This window comes from Fimicolochytrium jonesii (genome assembly GCF_025526975.1).
Source record: "Fimicolochytrium jonesii strain JEL569 chromosome Unknown EV422scaffold_3, whole genome shotgun sequence".
Classification (NCBI taxonomy): Eukaryota; Fungi; Chytridiomycota; class Chytridiomycetes; order Spizellomycetales; family Powellomycetaceae; genus Fimicolochytrium; species Fimicolochytrium jonesii.
This window is the reverse complement of record NW_026515670.1, coordinates 1,372,413-1,392,009: the sequence shown is the minus strand read 5'-3', so window position 1 is coordinate 1,392,009 and position 19,597 is coordinate 1,372,413. Positions and strand designations below refer to the sequence as shown.

The following is a 19,597-nucleotide window of genomic DNA, read 5'->3' as shown; positions in this document are numbered from 1 at the left end:
ACAATTGCTCTCCGAGGTCCTTCGTACTACGCTACCCTCTCTTCAGCTTCTTGACTGTGTGTGGAGAGTCGAACATCTGCCTATAGTTGAAATACACCAGCAGTACGCCGAAAACCGCTGTACACAAGCCGACATTGGCCATGACATAGACATCTGGGAGCGACTTTCGTGGCGGGACGGTCAATTCGAGAATATGGATGGCGATGATTGCCAAGTACACCACCTGTGATGTGGGGTATCCCGGCGTAAGTAAATGGCCAAGGTGTAATCAAGGTCCAGCAGTCCTTACCGCAGAGGAGACCTTCCAAGTCAAATTTGCGCTTCTCCACATGAACAAAGTGACGCCGATCCAGAAGAGGGAGAGAACCACGTACGGCAGAGCTAGTCCGTCTCGGTAGAGCAACGGGAACATGCTATGAACTGAATGATCAGTCACCCCGTCATTCAACACCGCTGTTCCCCGCCTCCTCGACGGCTCACCTAAAAACAGCCACGGAGTTGAAAAGAGCAGCCGCCGGGGGGTCGTCCAGTATCAGAAGCGTAGCGGGTAACAACGGCAGAAGGATGGACTTCTCGTGGACTTGGAAAGCGAAGAGGAAGAAGCCCAGGGATGTATTGAGCATCGCGTATGGGAGCAGCTTCGGGGATGGGTTGAGGAAGAGGTGGATGCTGGAGGGCAGAACCGCTGCGAGGGTTGATGCCAAGCTGCAAGAGATAATTCATCGTCTTTGTCTGTACCGCATGTCCACGGAGGTAGACATCAAGCAACGCACCTGAGATACACCAACTGGTGGGGTTGAAAGATCTGTCGTAGCTTGATCACAACGCTTATGGCGCACCAAACATTAGCCACTTTGTCCTCGTACAGTCCGCGCTCGACGGGGAAGACGCGACGAACGACTTGCAGAACATCGTCGATGGAATCGAAATAAATGGAGAAGACGATGGCGAAGGTGGCGATGACCGTGAGCCCAACTTTGATTAACATAAAGAATCTATGGGGTAAAGTTATCTGGATAAGTATCCTGGAGAGTACGCATACCCTGATATCTTTCTCACCCTCGCGGGCCCTTGACGCATTTTCCAAGAATGAAAAAGAACACCGGTATGGCATAGAACAGGGCCATTTGCTTGAAGTTCAACGCGAGCACAAAGAAGATGCTTCCCAGGACCAAGCGATCTGTCATGAGCATTACGATCGCCCATAATGCGAACCCCAACATGATCGAGTTGTATTGGAAGTGTCCATGGTCGATCAGAATGAGGGCAGGTTGAAGCAGGATCAGAAATGTGAGCACGTTCTGGCCCACGGCAAGCAACGGGAGATAAGCAAACATGTAGTTTAAAGCAGAGAGTTAGCTGGGAAAGCTCACCCTCTGCAACCACTGCCACTGCGACCGCGGGACCCAAATGGCCACGAAGTACACGACAGCTGGGAAGTAAATCAAGATCTCCGAAATAAGCACGGTGGCCCGCATGAAGATTTTGAGGGGTTCACTCTCGTGTCCTCGGGATGTGTAAAGTTCCACCCATGCAGGATTCATCTTCTTTGCGCTGATGCAAGACGTTCAGTAAGGTCTCGAAGCGGAAACAACACCCGCGGGCACACACCGGATGTCAAGCAGCCCTCTTTCTTGGCCTGAAAACATCAACTCACATGTATCCCAAGATCCAGCTGTGATACGCCGTCAACAGAGGGTAGTCCAGCCCCCAATATTTCAGATCATGCCTATACCACTCGCGTGGCGGCAGATTCACCGTGACCTCCAGCCAGTGTCGTTGGGCCTCAAAATCGCCGTGCAGCGGAGGGACACCCTGGCCCGAGTATCCGTTCAGGGAAACCGCCCATCGAACAAACAGAGCGAACAGGCACGTCGAGAATAGGGCAAGATGTGCGCTGCTCGTGCTATGTAAGAGATTGAACCACTGCCCTACTACGCCGTTAGGGGCGGAGACGGACGGTCCGTGGTCTGCTGCTTTGTGCGATTCTATTCGCTGGTGTCTGGAGTCGAGGAAACCATTAGACGTTATCTACAGCTGCAACGCTAACGATCCCGAAAGGCAAAGCCTGCTCCGCACAGGTTCCTATGAAAGCCATACGACTTACATCGTACGCTTCACTACTTCTTCGGTAAACTTACGCGGCCACGCTTTCCGCTGCCATTTGGGGGGATGGGCTAGGGCTTTCCCGCGAAGAGCCGGGCACTTTCCGCTTCTTTGCCATTTTCAAGGCCCACTTCGTATGCCGTGTGGGATCCTGCGCAGACCGACTTTCTATCTACGGTACGCAAGCCACTTATCTGCGGCTTCGCAGTGGGATTTCCCAGCCGTAATTCTCGTAAATTGAGCAACCTCCTCCTTTTAACGCGTCTCAACTGCGTCTCAACACAACATTCGTCTGGGAACTCTGGGCATGTTCCTCGTTCAAAGTCCAATTCTGCCGAATTGCTTCAGTTCGTTCGTTATTCAACTTCCAGACTGTCGCAACACAATGTCTTCCCAAGACCCACCTCACCACCCGCCAGCACATCACGACCCGCCAGTCATGTCCACCGTCGAGGCTTTTGCTGACCGGAAGCGAGTCGTAGAAGCCAAGTTCGGCCCAGGGTAAGTGAACGCTCTCCTCTCTATAATTACCTTCAGCGCTGCTCGCTCACAAACCATGTAGCTAAAGAATATAACTCTTCTGTAGGGCGTGGCAAAAGATAGAAAAAGTGCGACCGCACCGCTGCAACGGCCACATCGAAGACTTCATGGTCGCGTCCACCACGATACCATTCACCGACGCAGGGCGGACTTTCAAATTGATATTTAGTTGTTTCTGGTCGCAGCCTGGGTATGTGGGGCCTAAAACATCATGCCGTGGGAAAGTGAAAGAGCGCCCAGTCTAATCAGAGATCTATCAACGTAGGCATGAACCAACGCGAATCTACAAACAGCCGACTCCGTATGGAGGCCAGTCGGGTTTGAAGCGGGGGATGTGGTGGAATGATGATCGGACGACGGATGAGGAGAAGGATATTGCTGCCAAAGCTGCTTCTTGAGGAAGGGATATGCAGAGATTGCGGATAGGCTACGACAGGACAGAGGGATCGGGCGGTTTTGGGGAGGGTTGGGGATACCCGGTGATAACGGATTTTGGAGAGAGGGCTCGCATTGACATCATACCACGGCTGAGCGGACGTTTCCTATCAATTCACCGTGGCCTTTGATTGATCAAACGGCCGGCCCGCTCACTTGCCGAACAAGCTCCAGCACCAAGTGAACGACAACACTTGTCCCGTCGCAGGACTCTCGCTAGGTCTTCGACGGGCTACATATCGGAGAACTTTTCGACGTAGAAGCATGGAAACAGGGACAGATGAGCCCTGTGACAACGTTGGCGCCTGCTTATGATGTTCTCGCGTTCGATGTGGAAAGGTCTTAGCGCTGTCCGGGGATCAGTACGGAGGCTGCCCTTACATCTGGCGCACGCCAACAGCTCGATGCGACAACGCCTCAAGCCGGGCATAGAGAGGAGTCATTGGGGATCGGGCTCCTCCCGCATACGGATAAGAACAGGCAAAGTTCCTGGATGTCCGGCTGGCGGGATGTATGCAAAAACCACGGAGTCGTGTTCACCGATAACTTCCCACATCGCGGGAAACATCTCCGCTGTGTTTGGTGTTCATGTCCCCACTACGTAGCTCCCGGACAGACGTTTAAAACATTCAAAGATCACCGTATCGCTAGTTCCATATATACAACGTAACATGCGTCTAGATCTAGATCTAAAACATACCTCTGCTCCGCCTCAATATACGCATCTCACCCGCCCTCATTTACTGTCGATCGCCCCCTATACCACGAAGGCATCACCCGCTCCCAGAGCCTGCGCCAATAAACACCCTTCTTCCATCCGCTTCATCAGCACCATCCAATCGTTCTCGCCATACCCGTGCTCAGCGTTTCTGAACGATACCGGTGCATCGCGGAACCCCCATGCTGCCACAAGTGCCCATGGAATCGTTGGAGTCGATGTGGAGGCAGATAAGGCGGTTCTGATAGTTTTCAGGACACTCGTAATCTGCTCTGTCGAGATGAACCCCTTCGAGGTGATGCGGATGACGGAGGATGTCCGCGTGGGCTCGGGGATGGTGTAGACGGAATAGAATGGGTCGGCGGGTATATCCTCCGCTGTGTCTTTGTCATCCTCCCCATCGTCGTCACAGAGCAGCAGGCCAAACCACTCTATGAGTTCCAGCGCATGTGATTTCCATTCTTCGTGTTCTGCGGGTTCCAGTGCCGAGTAACTCGCTTTTGCGGATGGGTTATTTGATGACTTTTGAAATGAGCGAAGTTGTATGGAAGCGCTGTCTGGCATTGTCGTGTCGTTGTATATGCGTTGACGGGTTCCAGTCGAATATTTCGTGAGATTGCTTCCCGCTGGAAAGTGAGCGGGGTTGATGTCTATTGATTGGTTGGTTGCTGGAGCAGACACGGATCAGCACGGCGCATCGGGAGTGAAGGCGACATTGTGAAGAAAGATCCCTCACTGATGTTCACAAAAGAAAAGTAAAAGTCGTATTTCATGCTGGGATTGATGGTATGCGAAAAACACCACTTCACTCGATCGTAGTGCTTATCCCCAGGCTTGAATGACGGGTCCGACAGGTCTATCTTGACGACTATATGGGAGAAGAAATGCATTCAATGCCCGCGACTTTCCCTCTTCCCCTGTCTCCACCCACAAAGGCCCCAGATATTTACCATGCCTTCCTCCGCTTTTAGAAGCCTTGCCCACAAGCCCAAGCGATTCATACGTGTCTTTCGTCAAACTCAGAAGTAGGTGGCCTGTGGGAAGGATGGCAAACACATCGTCCGTATCTAGGCGAGCATTTACTCGTAATGCTGTGAATCCGCCTGAATGGAAGAGGTATCGATGTAGATAACGTCCCTCATACAGAGAAAGGGGTTTCTGGTGCACGTTACCTTGCCGGACATAATTTTTCAAGAACGTTTCATCAAGGAAGTGAGAAAGGGGCAACGATGCTTTGTAGTACGAGAACGCCGAGCATGTCCTCGAGATCTCCGCGGCTATCTGTTTCGCTGCGGTACCGTCACAGTCCAGGGGTATTATCACCTCCAACTACAATGCTGTTGAGCCAGGGAATTCACAGCATACTGAGGACATGGTCTCTTCCACTCACGGCATGGTTGAACGAGTGCGTGGCAGCTACAGCGGCGGGAATATCGGTGGTCGTATGAGACAGAAACAGCGAAGAGGGCGGTTGGTCGAACGTGGGGTAGACGGACATTTGTGGCCGGCTTGTCAGAAAACGACGGGGTAAGGAAACTCTGCAAGGTCTGTTACTCCAATTGGGCGCAGGACCTAACAGAGGCCGGTGACTGCAAACTGAACGCCGGCCTGGAGACTTGCGACCCTGGCAACACTGTGCATGTAAATTCGAGGAGGTCAAGGAAGTCTACAAGGAAGGGTGGTTGAGTGGGGCGCGACTACTTGCCCAAATGCCGTCAATTTCAACGCTCTTCAACGCGCCCGTCGTAACCAGCGTTTTGGCACAACCTACTGTATTTTCCTGGAAGAGGTGCCATGCATGCCATGCGTCTCGAGCGTTTCGCATCGTCCGTACCTGCTGTTCGCGCACCAACCATTGGATGGAATACCAAAACCCGTTCCTGGGGGAGAGTGATGTGATTTCTATGTTGCATTACTCTGGTTGGATTCACTCCTCATCTATGATTACAAAACAAAAGGGCTACGCTGCACTTCTACGGTGTCTATCTAAACGCCTGCCCACTCTAATGCTTCACTTTACTGTTCAGTCTTCGCCCCATTAAAGAACGGACACTTCGCCATCGCCTCCGTCGCCTCCTTCAACGCCTTCTCATCCACCGGCCCGTCATCCACAACAACATCATCCGTCGTCCCCACCCCATCCTTCTCCACCCGTCCATAAACCCTATACTCCCTCGTCAACTGCGCAATCAGTTCACTAGGGTCATAGAACGTCTCCAACCGCTTGATTCTGAAATCCTCCGTCACCTCCGCCACAGTGACCCCAAAGACCGCAACCACCTTATTCACCGGGTCCGCCTCGATCTTCCGGCCATCGCGGGTGATGGATTTGAATTTCCCGACACTCGTCCCCCAGTGGCGCCACTTGAACGCAACGACGGGGGGCCCGGAGTAGACCTCCAACACCTCCCAACTGAACGTGCGGAGCGCGCGCTTGAATGTCTTGTGGGACTCGATGAAGTCGGAGTGGGTCGACGAGTAGAGTTCGGATTCGCCGATGAGGGCGTTGTAGGACCCCGTTTGGGAGAACGCGGCCAGGTCCATCACGGGCCCGCCGTTGGTCTGGAACGTGAACGAGGTGAGGTCGACCGTGCGCCATTGCGCGGGGTTGGACTTGTACGAGACTTCTTTTTCCCAGTTTTTGACGAGGTTCTGCACGAGCCAGGGGAGAGAACCCTCTGATGAATTGGAGATGGAGGTTTGGATGGTGTGTGAGCGTGAAAACCTCATATCAGTCATAAAGACAAACAAAGCATTCGATCTGATTTACTACCCACCTTCGTGAACAACACTCCGCTCATCAACCCACGCCTGATTCACCTTCTTGTAATCCGGCGCGCGCTTGTTACGCCACTCGACGTCGACATCCTTCAGGACGGCGTCCGGATCGACCATGAAATCGGGGAGAGTCATCTTAGGGTTGTCGTACTACTGTAACCGTAGTTGTGTTATGCTTGCTGAGGGTATGTGGACGGTGAGAGTGGACGGTGAGAGAGGGCGGGCAAGGAGGGAGAGCTCTGCTTTTATACTGATGTGGAGGCGGTGAAGGCGGACTCTTCTCGTTGCGGCTGCTTTTCATGATGTTCAAGTTCGGAGATGAATTTCAAAAAAACGTTGGGGGAGAACGGGGGGATGGTAAATGAACTCAATGTCCATGATGATCAAACGCTTCAGCTGGAAGTTCCAGTGTGATGCAGGCCGCCTTCAACTTGGCCATTATATCGAGAAGCGGGATACCGTGAACGGCGTAAAAGCGGCGTTGTACTCAGTACTGTACAGTACTGTATGCATATGCAAGCGCAGCGGAGTTGATAGCGCAAGGTGGGAAGCCACGCACAGGGTTGTCCGATCCAACGCGTCGCATACAACTTCCGCAATATAACGCGTGGAATAGCAAAAGGTACTGTACATACAGTAAAACCCCTGCAAGTGTGCGGCTTGAGCCTCAACATGCTCCTCGAGACAACGGCCTATCGACTTGCCACGGACTCCGGAGAGAGAATTCTCTGCTAAGCTTTGTAGTCATCTCTACGTGAATCCAGATTCCTTTTGAGAGCGATTGAGGGCTTTCCTTCTCCAAGATGTACACAGTACGCACTTCCCCAGATGACCTACGCTCATGAGTCAATTGGTAGTTGCACCCACCACTCACCTGTCCTGCAGTAACATACCGCTTAATCCTTGCGATGTCAGCCAATGGGCCAACTTGAAGTTACGCCAATGGATTCTTCACCCTTCCGCTTTGCAATCACTCCCAAAAAGCATTCCGGCGCGCTTTACTTATATAACTCCCCGACCAGAAGGCTCCGGGAGAGAAAAGAAACGTGAACAGCCACAGCTGCTCGCGGTGCCTTTTATAGAGCAGCGGGGCGGTAAGCGACTTGCACAGTCGGTAACAGATACCATAAGTCGGGCGTCGGGCCAGGGGTTATGAGGTGTTGAACGAAAAACGGAAACGAAGGTTGCGATTGTGTGAGGTTGCTTACGACGCGTTTGACCAGAGTCAGCGTCGCGTCCCTCAAGTTTCCCAACCTCAAGCCGCAACGGAGACGTTATGCCCGACTCGGGCCTGCTTTGATATTCAAACCGCAGGCGGGCTTTAAAGTCTCTTATGGCTTTCAGCCCTCCTCCACTTTGTCGGAGATCAGCGAAAGTATTTCCATGTTGGGCGTTGAGCAGATACACAACGGTTAGTCCGCGTCTCAGGCATGGTAAAACTCCCAAATGGATCTTCGACAATGAACACAAGGTTGAGTACCCCGTGAGTACCGTCAGAACCACAGAAAGATACTCCAACGCTCTTCGTGGAGGGCTGACTTGCGTAAGGTAGGCAATCGAGGCAGTACTCCGAGATTAATTCCTGTTTCGCTAACCGCCCAGTAGAGCATGGCGGGGTCATTTGAATTATTATGATTCCCAATTGGAAAAGATGCACGTCGAAGGATGAGGATGAGGATGATGAGGATGAGGTTCCGCTTCCACTCCAACGGCGTTTCGATGCGCATCATTGCCGCTACAAGTAGGCGAACCTGCGCTGGACGTGACATACTACCCATGTCTCAGATGGAATGACGAACGGCGGCATTCCAGTAGGTAGGCTCATGGATCCTGCAAAAAACGTTAAGTCGGTCATGGTACTTGCAACACAGGTAGCTTACCTTTGTGCGAGAACTTTCTGACCGAAATTTATCCGGGTTTTCCGGTGTCGTTCATGCCCAATCAATCCAGAAGGCGCTGGCCTGAACGAATCTCTCATAGGTCTCATGATACTTGGCGGTCGTGCGCCTATCTTCAATAAACCCTACAGGAGGAAATAGATCGACGCAGCAGTGTATGGGCAAACCCGTACCCTCCTTATAAAGAACAGTTGCGGAAGCGAAGTTGTGGTGTCCAGGAAACTGCAACTCGGGCGGGGGCGTCTTACATTACCTGACATTGTCCGATTACATAGATACGCCGTTGTCCTGGTTGAGGTTTCTAAAGCAGCCCTTGCACCGTTCCGAAGATGCAATTTTGTTTTACGGCGAGCGTGGGAAAATCGATCGAGCCGGGTCAACGATGCGCTCAGAAAGTTCAAGTTGCGTTTGCGTATGAACAGAAACGAAGGACAGGGCAGACAGGGCCGCAGACCGCTTGATTAGAGCCAGCTAATATGCGACGTCTTTCGACTTGTATATACTGTACCTGTGCTGTTTACGGGGCAATTGGAGTAGCCTGCGATCTGCCCGAGAGCTGCGAGACGAACTGGGGGGGCGCGTCTGATTATTTAGTGCTGACGGCTTGTCTGCCTGTCCTGTCATCACTTTGCAGGGGCAGTCTCTCTCGAGAGGCCAAAAGGGCCCAAAGCGCACGCTCGCTGGGAGGACTCCAAAGCAACTCCTCTCGCTCACAATTTCCCCCCCAAAAAAGAGCTTTTCTTCAACCCTCAGCCGTCCAGAAACCTCAACCACCGCCTCCCTTCGTTCTCGCTGCTTCGTTCAGCTTGCTTCGTAACTGGCACCAGCAATCACTCCCACACTGCAAAAATCCCAGGGCATTGCCTCTCGAACACTGCGGTCATTCCGGTTTTCTTACTTCCGAGAATCTGTTCAAGGCGGAATCCACGGCACACTGGCACACCGGCCGCCATACCGTCCCCATTACCCACTGCGTCGCTGCTAGCTGGTCTGCAACTCTTGCCTACCCGTTCCCGCTTCCGTTCCCGTCCTCTCCATTCCGCCACCTCCTCACCCTCGCTCGTGTCAGAGCCACTGCATGCGCGGTAGTCTCTAAAGTAAGGGTCGGGATATGGAGGCCGAGGCAGCGACTGTCGGTGGACCACAAGAAGGAGAAGCAATACAAAGTCCTGAGCTTCCTGGGGCAACGACGGAAAAAGAAAAACCTCAACCGCCTCAAGACCTATTTCTGCCAGACGCCCCCGCTGCCACGCCTGACGACATGCTGGCACAACTGAAGGCAGAGCCTGACCTGTTCGAGGCTTCTCGGTCGATACATGGCGTCGAAGAGGCGTCGTCTCAAACTGCCGTGGAAACGCTTTCAGTAACTGTAGAGGACGTCAAGTTTGCCGTGCCGCCAGAACCGGAACGGACGCTGTCTCTGGTGTCTCTAGAGAGCCTTGACGTTTCGCCTAGCAAGCTCCTTTCCCCTTCGAAGCACTCTGCCGATGCGGAACCTTCTGCAAGACCGCATAAACGCTCAAAGTCAGAGCGGTCTCGGCATGGTCATCAACCACCAAGAACCGCTGAACAAATGGCTGAAGGTATGATCTCAGCATTGCGTGAAGACCTCTTCGTGAAGACGGCCAACTGACTCGCTCCCCACTCCTTAGACGATGAACACGAGGCCGCACGGAAGGAAGCATTGAAGGCTTTAACGGAAATCGAGAATGCGTTTGCGAAATTCCGAGAAGCGTGAGTCATTCTTAGCTGCAGCCAGTGGCTTGAAGGGCGTTTTCCGACCATGTTCGCCTCAATGCATTGGAACTTACTTGCGATCCCCCCAACGTCCTACAGAATGTACCAAGAAAAGCTTGCGGAGATCGAAGCGGAGGAGAGCGCTATTGAGCTTGGTTAGCTGTTTGCCACTTATAAGACTGCGCCATACAGTGACAGTTATTGACTTTTGTCCACAAAACGATAGGTCAACATGCCACTTTGCTCGTGCAAGTTGCAGAACTGGAAGAAAAGAAAGCAGAGCGCTTGGCAGCTGCGGCAGCACGGCTCAAGGAGGAGAAGCTCTTCTACCAGCGACAATTCGAGGCAACCATTACGCAGTCTCAGTCAGACTTCATCGTAAGTTCTGCATTGGCTTCTTGTACGTCTCATGAACCCATATTCAACGCTTGTTCACATTCCAGTGTCGCCGTGCTGACGAGAGACGAAAAATGCTTCGTGAAATAAATACCAAGCGGTGGAAAATGGTGGAAGAGCGTCGCGCTTTGCAAATAGCCGAACTAGGTACGTCACACTCAACCGACACAGAAATCGGAGAATCCTCAACAGCAGCAAGCCTGACATCATTCATGACCTAGGCTACCCGACAACCTTCCTACCAGATCGGAGTTCCTGCTTGAAACGGCGGAAATTCATGAAGAATGAGATCAGTGACTGGAAGGTCGTGATGGAGAAAGGCGGGTTCCCATCTGCCACCGTGAGTGGGCTCACGAAGAGTGAGATCAATGAGGATCTCGAAGTTCTTGGGGTGCGTATCGCTTTGAGTTAGTTCGCTTACTTCCTAAGCCGCAGTGACTAATCTGGGAGACCCGCCCTCTTCAGCTCATAACCAAACCGCCAGCTGCAGCACCCACAGCACCACCATCACGCAAGAAACATCAATCCACCCACAAACCATCAAATACCACCAACGACTCAATACCCAAATCATCCCCCGCGCGGACCCGCGATGCCTCCATACCGCAGGGCAACGACGAGAAGTCCAGCGGGATCGTCACGATACCGCGAAGCGTCGAAACGATTCCCGCAAACTTGCAGCAATACCAACAGCCACATCACCACCCCCACCACTACGGACAACATCAACACGGATACCAGCACCATCACCACTCCTCTTCGCCACCCCAACCCCACCCACACTCCCCACCCTATTCCCAACACCACCACTACCCAATACACCTCCCTCCACCACCAATACATCACCCCCCCACCTCCTCTTCCGCAGCAGCCGCCGCCGCCGCCGCCGGCATACCACCACCCTACCTATCCACCGACATCCGCGTCGACGGCGAGACCCTTCGCTGCAACGGCCACGCCTTCCGAAAATCGAACAAAGTCTACCTGCACGACAACGGGTCCAAACTCTCGGTCAAGATTGTCGGTATCACAAGTTCGGAGTTGAGCGTCCAACGCACCGATGGGAGTAAGACGAAGATTCCGTTGGAGGTGTTGGGCGAGGGGCGGATGTGGTTGCAGCCGAAGGGGAATGGGTAGTCGTATTGCCAAACCACCATCACATACACCACATACTGAACGTTGTGGTGTACGGTTGTAACACGCTTCTATGTACACTATGCAAAACGCGTTGATCGCCCCAGCCCATCCCTCACTGTCCATTGCATGTACACCCTAGTGAACTGTAGCTTTGCCCGCCCTGGGTTTTTGTAGAGCCGCTTTTTCTGTTTCCCTTTAGCTTTTGCGGGGGCATGTATACACCAATATAGGCCGGGATAAGAAAATACCTGAATGCTAGACATCTCTGAAATGATACTGTTGAATGACAATTTGTTGTTGAGAGCGCATCCCATGAGAGGGAAAACTCGGCGCGTGGTGAGAAAAGACCTTTGGTGCGGTGAATTGGCGTTTCGCGCAAGACTGCGAGATTGTAGAAAAATGCTTCCACATATCCGCCGCAAGCAGGGGTCCTTTCTTCAGAACATCTGTCACCTGCTCCTGTCCCTCGACTCAGAAGAAGCTTTTCCAGCCCTTCCAAGACGATCGAGAACGTACTGGGAGGTCTCGGTAAGAGGGTCAGGGTCCTCAATCAACGAGGCACGCTGAAAATGTTGGTTTGGGAGGTAATTGCACCGTCACTCACCTCTCACATGTTTTTCTATCTTATTATCTTCGTGATTTGCGCCTTTCGATGGATGGCTTCCTGGTCGATCCGTCGAGGTGCGGACGGCGGTTTACCCCTTCTTTTTTTGGAGAGAAGGAGGCCGCCCGAGAGACAACAACCGGCCATGTGTTCTTGGCTATACTATATATATATACGGTGTTCGCGTCCGTGCGGGTCGCTTGGGTGATGGATTCTCTACGAGGGTTGGGCTTGGGTTAGGGGCTGTTGGGGGCAGACGCGGAGTTGACGCGTCTCGTAAGCACATTCGATAAGCATAACATGGAGTTTGCGACTGGATGGCACCGGCTGGTTCCCCGTATAAAAGACGCACTGACCTTCCGTCCCTCTTCCAATTTCTTTTACTTTCCAGGAGTCTGGTTGCAGCTGGTCTTTAGTTAGCGGAGGTAAGTTGCCCGCGGGCATCGGGAAAAGATGTAAGTTGGGGAAAGGGTAAGATCGCCCGTTTTTGCATACGATTGTGAGAAGCTGGGTGTTCTTGCCAAAGTCTCGCGTTAACACATAGCTCACCGAGAGGGAATTGCGGACGAGGTGAGCGCGGGAATGGGCAGGTTTTCCAGTGGTGATTTTGCGGATGGCAGGGCAATACACTCATGGGAGGACGGAGTTTGTGAAAACGGCGCAGAGGAGTGCGTAAAAAGGTAAGTGCGTGGATATGGGTGCAGACTCGTTTGTGAACCGTGCTGCATTCGTCTTGGCGGTTACGCTTTGCCTTGATCTTGAGGTGGGAGCTTCGCGTGCCACACATGTCAAACTTCTGGGCGGAAATGAGAACCGTCTTTCTGTATATGTGCGTAGGAAAGAACGGTTGCTCCCTCTCTTCTCGAATGCCCTTCCTCCCCCCTCCGACCGCTATCCAATGTGCGAAGAACAGATCTGATGTTCACATTCATTGATAATACCCAAAAATCTTCCATCAACGGTGGTATTGTCTATGTACAAAAAATCCCTTTCCCACACTGGCCCGCCCTCTCCGCAATAATAACCCTATCATCCCACCTCACGGACACCTCAGCATAGCCCTCGCCCTCCCCAACACCTCCCCCCTCATCTTCGGATACTCCGGGTACATTCCTAACACCCTATGACACACATCAACCGCCTCCACAAACTTCTTCACCTTCATCAGATTAAACGCCAGCTTATACCCCAACGCCGGGTTAATCTTCCCATCCAGCGTCCACGCATCATTGTAGACCCTTGCAGCGTCTGTGAACTGCGATTGCCGCTCGTGGATGAGACCGAGGTACTCCAGCGCGCGGGCGGAGGATTTGTTGTGGGTGAGGAGGAGGGTGAGGTAGGTTGTTGCGGGCTCATATTTCTGGGCTTGGATGTTGATGTCGGCGAGGAGGAGCCAGGTTTGCTCGAATTCGGAGGCGAACTGCGGGGACCAGTCCATTTTGGAGATGCGTTTGAGGTGGTTGCGCGCTCGTGGGGATTGTTTGAGGAGCATGTGGGCTGTTGCTAGGCCCTGGTTTTTTTTTGTGAGTGATTCGCCGTGAGGGGTTAGTTTATTGCCGATTTGAACGTGCGAATATGATGCATATGCGGTGCGATTGGGACGTACGAGTAACGCAGGGACGTAATCCTTCTCAACCGTGAGGATCTCGGTAAAATGAGTGACGGCTCTTTCAATGTCTGCTTTCTGCTTTGTGGCGAGCATAGCGTTGCCTTCGAGGATCTGCGTGCGGAGGGATTTGGGGTTCTGCGGCAGTTCCTGTGATTCAAGACAAAGAAAGACGTAGCAATTAGTGCGCTGTCGTTCAACCTGGATCGCCCTGCGGACCATCCAAAAACCAACCTTCAAAAGCTTATCAGCCGTTAACACCGCCAACACCTCCTCGCTCCCCTTCGCGCTACTCCCCGCGGCTGCCGCGTCCGTCGCAGCATCCAACGCCTCCCCGCCTATTGTCTCGTTGTCCGGGTTGAGGAAGATCTCGATCATGTGGTAGAGGGCACGTTCGCCCCATTCGGCGTCCTTGCGGCAGAAGTTGAACTCTTTGAGGGCTTCATTGGTTGCGTTGGTGTATCTACGGGTACGAAAGAGGGCATGTGAGAGCACTGCCTCGTCGGCTCAATCGCCACTGCAACAAAGGCGGTCTCAACAAACAACAGATGTGAAATGAGTACCCACCTAAAATGCAACCCCTTACAAAAATGATACCCCGGATGCAAATGCACCTTAACCGAGCTTCCCTCCGCACTTTTCAAAAATCCATCCACCTCACTCAGTGTCCCATTCCTTCTCATCGTCTCAATCAGGCGCGCGAGGGCCGCGTAATTCGCGGGTGATTTTTCCAGCAGTTGCCGGAAATACGCGATGCTCTCGTTGTAGGAGTTCTTGAGGGCCATGATATCGGCCATGAGGATGGTGGCGGGCTCGGAGGAGGGGTTGAGGCGGAGGAGGTTGGCGCAGTGCTGTTGTGCGGGGAGGAGGGTGGCTGTGGTTAGGTGGAGGCGGCAGAGGGAGATTGTTGCCTGGGGTGGACATTTAGGTTAGTTTGTTTTCGGGAGGGGTTGGGGAAGATATGCGACCCCGATTATTTCGCTTTCTACCTTTTCATCCCCCGGATTCTGCTCCACAGCCTCATTGTAATGCACAATCGCCCGCTCCGTATCTTTCAACACGTTAGCGAGCAGATCCGCAATCTCCACATTGATTTGCGACAGTATCGCTTGTTGATTCCTGTTTTCTGCGACCACAGATTCCTTCGACGCTAGACTGGCAAAAGAATTTCACGTCGTTATTTACTTGAATGACATGTCAATGATGGTTTGGATGCCAAACGCACTGTATCTGCAAATCCCGAGCTTTTTCTAATGTGGCCAAGGCGCTCTCGAACTGCTGCTTGGCGGTGCGGACTTTTGCTAGGAGCAGGAGGGTTCGAACGATGTATTCGTTGTCGCGGCTTTCTTCAGCTAAAAGAATGATCAAATGCAGCGAAGATGGCATCAGTTTGTTGCCTCCGGACATGCCCCGGGTTTGATCGCGCATAGCTTACATTCGGCGATTGCGATGGCCTCTTCCAAGAGCGTGTCGGCATTCTCGTGTCTCTGCAGCTTGAAATACAGCTCGGCAAGATCGTACCGAAAGGTTGTGTTGTGGGGTGAATCGGTCGCTAGACCGGATTGATAGTAACTGATAGCCTAATGCACGAGTAGGAATCAAAGATCAATCCCGCATATTGAATCCTGCCCGAAATCTCCAAAACACCACGCAACGTACCCTCTGATAATTATGGGTCCTAACAAGCGCCTTCCCCACCTTCGCCGCCAAAATCCCCGCCTCCGGACTCGCATCCATCGCACTCTCATATATTGCAATCGCCTTCTCCGGCTCCTGCAAATTCATATACGCATCCCCCAACAGCAAACAACTCTCCACAGTCGGGTTCCGCTCCACCAGCTCCGAATAACACCTCGCATACCCCTTCTTATCCCGCTTATGCGTCAAATAAATCTCCGCCATCAGTTTCTTGGCCGCTATGTAGGAGGGTGTGTCCGGGTGGATGGTAGCGAGGACGGCGAGGGCGGCGTCGGGGTCGGAGCGCGCGAGGGCGAATTCGGCGTTGGCGAGGGTGAGGCGATCGCGGTGGTCTGGGTGGCTGAAGAGGCGGGTGGCGGTTTGCATGACGCGGGTGGCGAGGAGGGGTTGGTGGAGTTTTGTGTGGGCGTCGGCGAGTTCGAGGTAAATGGTCATGCGCTCGTGGGTGGTGGTGGGGTGGGTGCGGGTGCGGATTGATGAGATTTTTCTCGATTCTGAATTCGATTCACAATTCTTTAGACGGTCTGCGTGCGCAATGCATGTATCCATGCAACAAGAATAATGTGACACCTACCTTCAACCCCCTCCCTCATCTCCCCCAACTCCATCGCCGCCTTCAACGTCTCCAACGCCTCCTCATACCTCCCCTGCATCTTCAAAGCCCGTGCCTTCAACCCATGAAACAGGGGCACCTCGCGCACTTTAAAGTCGTAGCTGAGTCCGGTCTCCAGGGCTTGCATCGCCTGCTGGTCGTGGTTCAGGGCGAGGTGGATTTGGGCGAGGAGGAGGTAGGCCTAGGGGGGAGAGATATCGTTAAGAATGAGATGTCAGCCGACCCTTCATCCGAGTTATGATCGCCGTACCTCGGTGTGCATGGGATTAATCTTCAAGCATCTAGTCGTGGTCGACAACGCCTGCGCCTGGTCGGCCGACAAATATTGCGCTTTCGCCTTATAGTACAACGCATCTGTGTTCCCCGGAACAATGCGGCACAGGATTTCGAGCATCTCGAGCATTCGTTTCACGACCTCGGGGGCTTCTTCGCCTGATATTGCGGGTTGGCATTATATTAGATGGATTACAGGTGTCGATCATGTTCGAGAGGTGAGGCAAGGTGGATCTTACCTTCCCGTTTGGGCGTGGAGGGACAGTGCACGGCCAGTTGCGACGCCGTCACCAGGACCAGTTCTGGGGCCACCCGAGTATAATACTCCAACCTGCATCAACAAGTCAGCATCTGTCTCTCAAATAACCCCGTAGAGATACAAGCAGCGAAGCCTTACGTAGAAGCCCCCTCCAAATCCAACGTCAAATGCGCCTCAGCCGCTTTAGTCAGCCACTTGATGCGCTCGGCGGCATTTTTGTATTTGTGCCAGGCGACCATGGAGTGGACTAGGGCTACACGGCCGGGGTCGGCTATGCGAAGGAACGAGGTTTGTGAAATGCTCTGGAACTCCGCAGTATGCCAAGGTGGGTGATGTTGTTACCTTCACCGAGTTGGAACTCTTCAACCATTTGGAGCTGTTCTTCGGCGGTGTCGAGGTCGCCTGTGGCTGCTTGGGTAAAGGTTTGCCCTGGAACAAACATGTGAGGTATCAGTTTGCTTTTGCTCGTGATATGTTGCTCTGAGCGCTTAGAGGACGGTGAAGGTCATCGGCGGCGCACCCACCTAAGAAGGCGGACCAGTTCTGCGGGTCGAGCGCGAGTGCTGCTTGGAGTGCTTCCTTCGCTCTTGGAAAGTCATCTGATAGTGAATGAATATGTCTAGCTCCAATCGGTCATGTACAGTTCCCACAAAACAGCGCACCCACCTGTTTGGAAGTACACAAATCCCGTCTCGGCAACATATTCGGCGTTTCCCGGGTCGAGGCTTATGGCGTGTTGCAGTAGGTCCATGGATACTTGTAGGATGCTGACGGGCATATTGATTAGCGTGGAGACGGGATGAAGATGGGGCAAGCTATGTCTAGTTGCTTACCTCGGAGTTCTGTTCGAGAGTCGTCGGAGGAAAAGTGCGATTTGGTGGTATAGGGGTGCGTTCGTGGGTTCCACTTTTCCCAGAACCTTTTTTTGTCAAAAAAGCAGGTTATTTCAGTCTCCCTTTATCTCCGTACGCTCGCGCCCGGCAAGTACAGCGCTTGACCACGACGCACCTCAGCCAAGTCCCTCAAATGCGCCGCCCCGGCCTCCAGATCCCCCTCCCTCGCCAAATAATGCACCAGCAGCACAATCCGTGCATCAAAGCTATCCGGCGCCAAGCTAATAACACGATTCGACGCGTCCAGAACCTGGTCCCACTCCTCGCTTTCCACGAGGAGGTACATGCGCTCGATGAAGGCGGGGACGAAGTGGGCATGTTGGACGACGAGGGTGGAGATCAGGTCGACGGCGGTGGGGAGGTCGCGTTGGCGTTTGCGGAGGAAGTGGATTCGGCCGAGGGTTGCCTGTCCCCGATGAAAGTCAGTTTACAACCATCTCATTTCCGTAAACCGGCGACACCAAAACTCACATCAGAGTTGTTGGGCTGCTTCTCCAGCACACGGTCAAACCAAGACCGCGCCTTTCCCGAGACAGGCGCTAGTCCTGACGGGTCCGCCTCAATCCATCCCATCAGCGACAGAGCCTCCGACGGCGCCTGATTGTCTGCGATCGCCTTTTTGATGTTGCGGCGCGCTTCCGCGAGGTTGCCGATGTGAAGATGGAACATTCCCGTCAGAATAAGGCTTTGGGCTGACGGGGTGGCGGACTCGCTGGAGATGGCGAGTTTGGCTTCTAGTTCTTGTATCGCTTCTTGATCTGTAGGATGAAAGGTTAGTGTTAAGGGCCGGACAGCGGTAGATTGGGCATAGATTCACCCACCTACCAATATATTTGCATCGCTCATGGGCAGCGATGAGCGCAATCGTCGTCGGCAACGTTAGATCCTTCTTGTCCTGGAGGGGTTCCAGACCACGTATTGCTTCCGATGCCCGTCCCGCTTCGAAAACATCACACATGTGTATCAGCCTCCCATCAAACAATCATAACAACGCCTTCCAATGCGCAGCTACCTTGCCATATCAGCGACGCAGCCTTCCAGAATATCAGCAATGGGTCTCCAACTCTCCTCTTGAGACGCTGCGTGCAAAAATCGTGGACATGATGGTATAGCTTTCGTCTGCAATAATAGTTGATCTAGGGGTTGGGATTGAAAGCGTGAGATATGGATGCATTGGATGGCCCATAAAATTGACAGCGACTTACCGCAGCGAAATCCTCTTCTGCGTTCATTCTGATACGGTAGAGCTGTAGCGGTGTGTATATGTATATGTATACCTCGCGTGTTGGGTGTAGCGGCCTTCACTGGAGTTCTGAGAATTGGACTTTGAAAACAGGGCCGGCCGGACGCGTTTGGGAAAAAGGGGCACTGGACGCGTCTGCTTGAGAACGGAAACTGGACGCTCTCCACCTTGCCTCCCGTTTTTTCGCACCCTTGCTTGCAATTCAGAGGCTCCACCCGCCTCCCCCCCAAGCGCCGTCATGGGAACCATGAATTTCCAAAGCCGACAGTGTCGAAAAGCTGGAAATGCTCACGTTATTCTGTAAATGATCCAACGTGCGCAACACGATGGACACGGTCAAGCACGGGTGGAGGTTGGGTGCGGAACCTTTCCGAGATGGCAATGTACGTTGGTCCTTCGGGCTAGCCCTGGTTGTAATACCGGAAGAACCTGGTTATCGTCCCAATACCTGCGTGCGCCTTTTGGAGTTCTATCTGGGGGGAAAGCTGTGGATCAACGCTGACGTAGATCCCGAGCTGCGTACAGAGCGGGCGTATCTGAGGACGTCCTTGTGAGAGGTTTCATTACCCCCAACCATGTACATAGTTTGTCTCTGTCAATAGTGCAAGATGTAGGATTCACATTGCCAAAAAACCTCTCATATACATGCCCGTCGGTCAATAG

At 53.1% G+C, this 19,597-nt stretch overlaps 7 protein-coding genes across 7 annotated transcripts; 3 read left to right on the top strand and 4 right to left on the bottom strand.

Moving 5' to 3' along the window:
* Positions 1 to 31: 31 nt before the first annotated feature.
* EV422DRAFT_549909 (ALG6, ALG8 glycosyltransferase family-domain-containing protein) lies at positions 32 to 2,224 on the bottom strand (the record flags this gene model as incomplete). Its single annotated transcript, XM_053071738.1, has 8 exons — positions 32 to 223; positions 344 to 413; positions 481 to 705; positions 774 to 995; positions 1,060 to 1,301; positions 1,374 to 1,554; positions 1,658 to 1,906; positions 2,142 to 2,224. 8 exons carry the CDS (start codon positions 2,222 to 2,224, stop codon positions 32 to 34), a joined length of 1,464 nt encoding a protein of 487 aa, XP_052928895.1.
* Positions 2,225 to 2,491: 267 nt separating this feature from the next.
* On the top strand, positions 2,492 to 3,044 carry EV422DRAFT_503938 (uncharacterized protein; the record flags this gene model as incomplete). The annotated part of the gene is made up of 3 exons (XM_053068391.1): positions 2,492 to 2,607; positions 2,693 to 2,836; positions 2,912 to 3,044. The coding sequence occupies 3 exons, from the start codon at positions 2,492 to 2,494 to the stop codon at positions 3,042 to 3,044; spliced, it is 393 nt and encodes a 130-aa protein (XP_052928894.1).
* A 718-nt stretch (positions 3,045 to 3,762) lies between these two features.
* EV422DRAFT_249491 (ribonuclease P 40kDa subunit-domain-containing protein) lies at positions 3,763 to 5,491 on the bottom strand. Its single transcript, XM_053065730.1, has 5 exons — positions 5,190 to 5,491; positions 4,972 to 5,128; positions 4,750 to 4,902; positions 4,536 to 4,667; positions 3,763 to 4,467 (listed from the first exon to the last, which is right to left on the bottom strand). The coding sequence occupies exons 1-5, from the start codon at positions 5,295 to 5,297 to the stop codon at positions 3,839 to 3,841; spliced, it is 1,179 nt and encodes a 392-aa protein (XP_052928893.1). The 5' UTR covers positions 5,298 to 5,491; the 3' UTR covers positions 3,763 to 3,838.
* A 324-nt stretch (positions 5,492 to 5,815) lies between these two features.
* On the bottom strand, positions 5,816 to 6,712 carry EV422DRAFT_549908 (uncharacterized protein; the record flags this gene model as incomplete). The annotated part of the gene is made up of 3 exons (XM_053071737.1): positions 5,816 to 5,887; positions 5,963 to 6,477; positions 6,577 to 6,712. 3 exons carry the CDS (start codon positions 6,710 to 6,712, stop codon positions 5,816 to 5,818), a joined length of 723 nt encoding a protein of 240 aa, XP_052928892.1.
* Positions 6,713 to 9,439: 2,727 nt separating this feature from the next.
* On the top strand, positions 9,440 to 10,417 carry EV422DRAFT_249247 (uncharacterized protein). Its single transcript, XM_053065728.1, has 3 exons — positions 9,440 to 10,058; positions 10,128 to 10,209; positions 10,312 to 10,417. The coding sequence occupies exons 1-3, from the start codon at positions 9,587 to 9,589 to the stop codon at positions 10,370 to 10,372; spliced, it is 615 nt and encodes a 204-aa protein (XP_052928891.1). The 5' UTR covers positions 9,440 to 9,586; the 3' UTR covers positions 10,373 to 10,417.
* A 1-nt stretch (position 10,418) lies between these two features.
* On the top strand, positions 10,419 to 11,871 carry EV422DRAFT_249248 (uncharacterized protein). Its single transcript, XM_053065729.1, has 4 exons — positions 10,419 to 10,590; positions 10,656 to 10,755; positions 10,830 to 10,999; positions 11,074 to 11,871. Exons 2-4 carry the CDS (start codon positions 10,683 to 10,685, stop codon positions 11,743 to 11,745), a joined length of 915 nt encoding a protein of 304 aa, XP_052928890.1. The 5' UTR covers positions 10,419 to 10,590; positions 10,656 to 10,682; the 3' UTR covers positions 11,746 to 11,871.
* A 1,398-nt stretch (positions 11,872 to 13,269) lies between these two features.
* On the bottom strand, positions 13,270 to 19,034 carry EV422DRAFT_517791 (uncharacterized protein). The gene is made up of 21 exons (XM_053069474.1): positions 18,897 to 19,034; positions 18,704 to 18,827; positions 18,517 to 18,630; positions 18,163 to 18,449; positions 17,807 to 18,097; positions 17,632 to 17,717; positions 17,465 to 17,565; positions 17,323 to 17,397; positions 17,141 to 17,227; positions 16,937 to 17,069; positions 16,779 to 16,870; positions 16,517 to 16,698; positions 16,228 to 16,447; positions 15,615 to 16,147; positions 15,391 to 15,535; positions 15,181 to 15,307; positions 14,945 to 15,110; positions 14,523 to 14,866; positions 14,190 to 14,418; positions 13,956 to 14,105; positions 13,270 to 13,859 (listed from the first exon to the last, which is right to left on the bottom strand). The coding sequence occupies exons 1-21, from the start codon at positions 18,921 to 18,923 to the stop codon at positions 13,389 to 13,391; spliced, it is 3,984 nt and encodes a 1,327-aa protein (XP_052928889.1). The 5' UTR covers positions 18,924 to 19,034; the 3' UTR covers positions 13,270 to 13,388.
* Between the last annotated feature and the right edge of the window lie 563 nt (positions 19,035 to 19,597).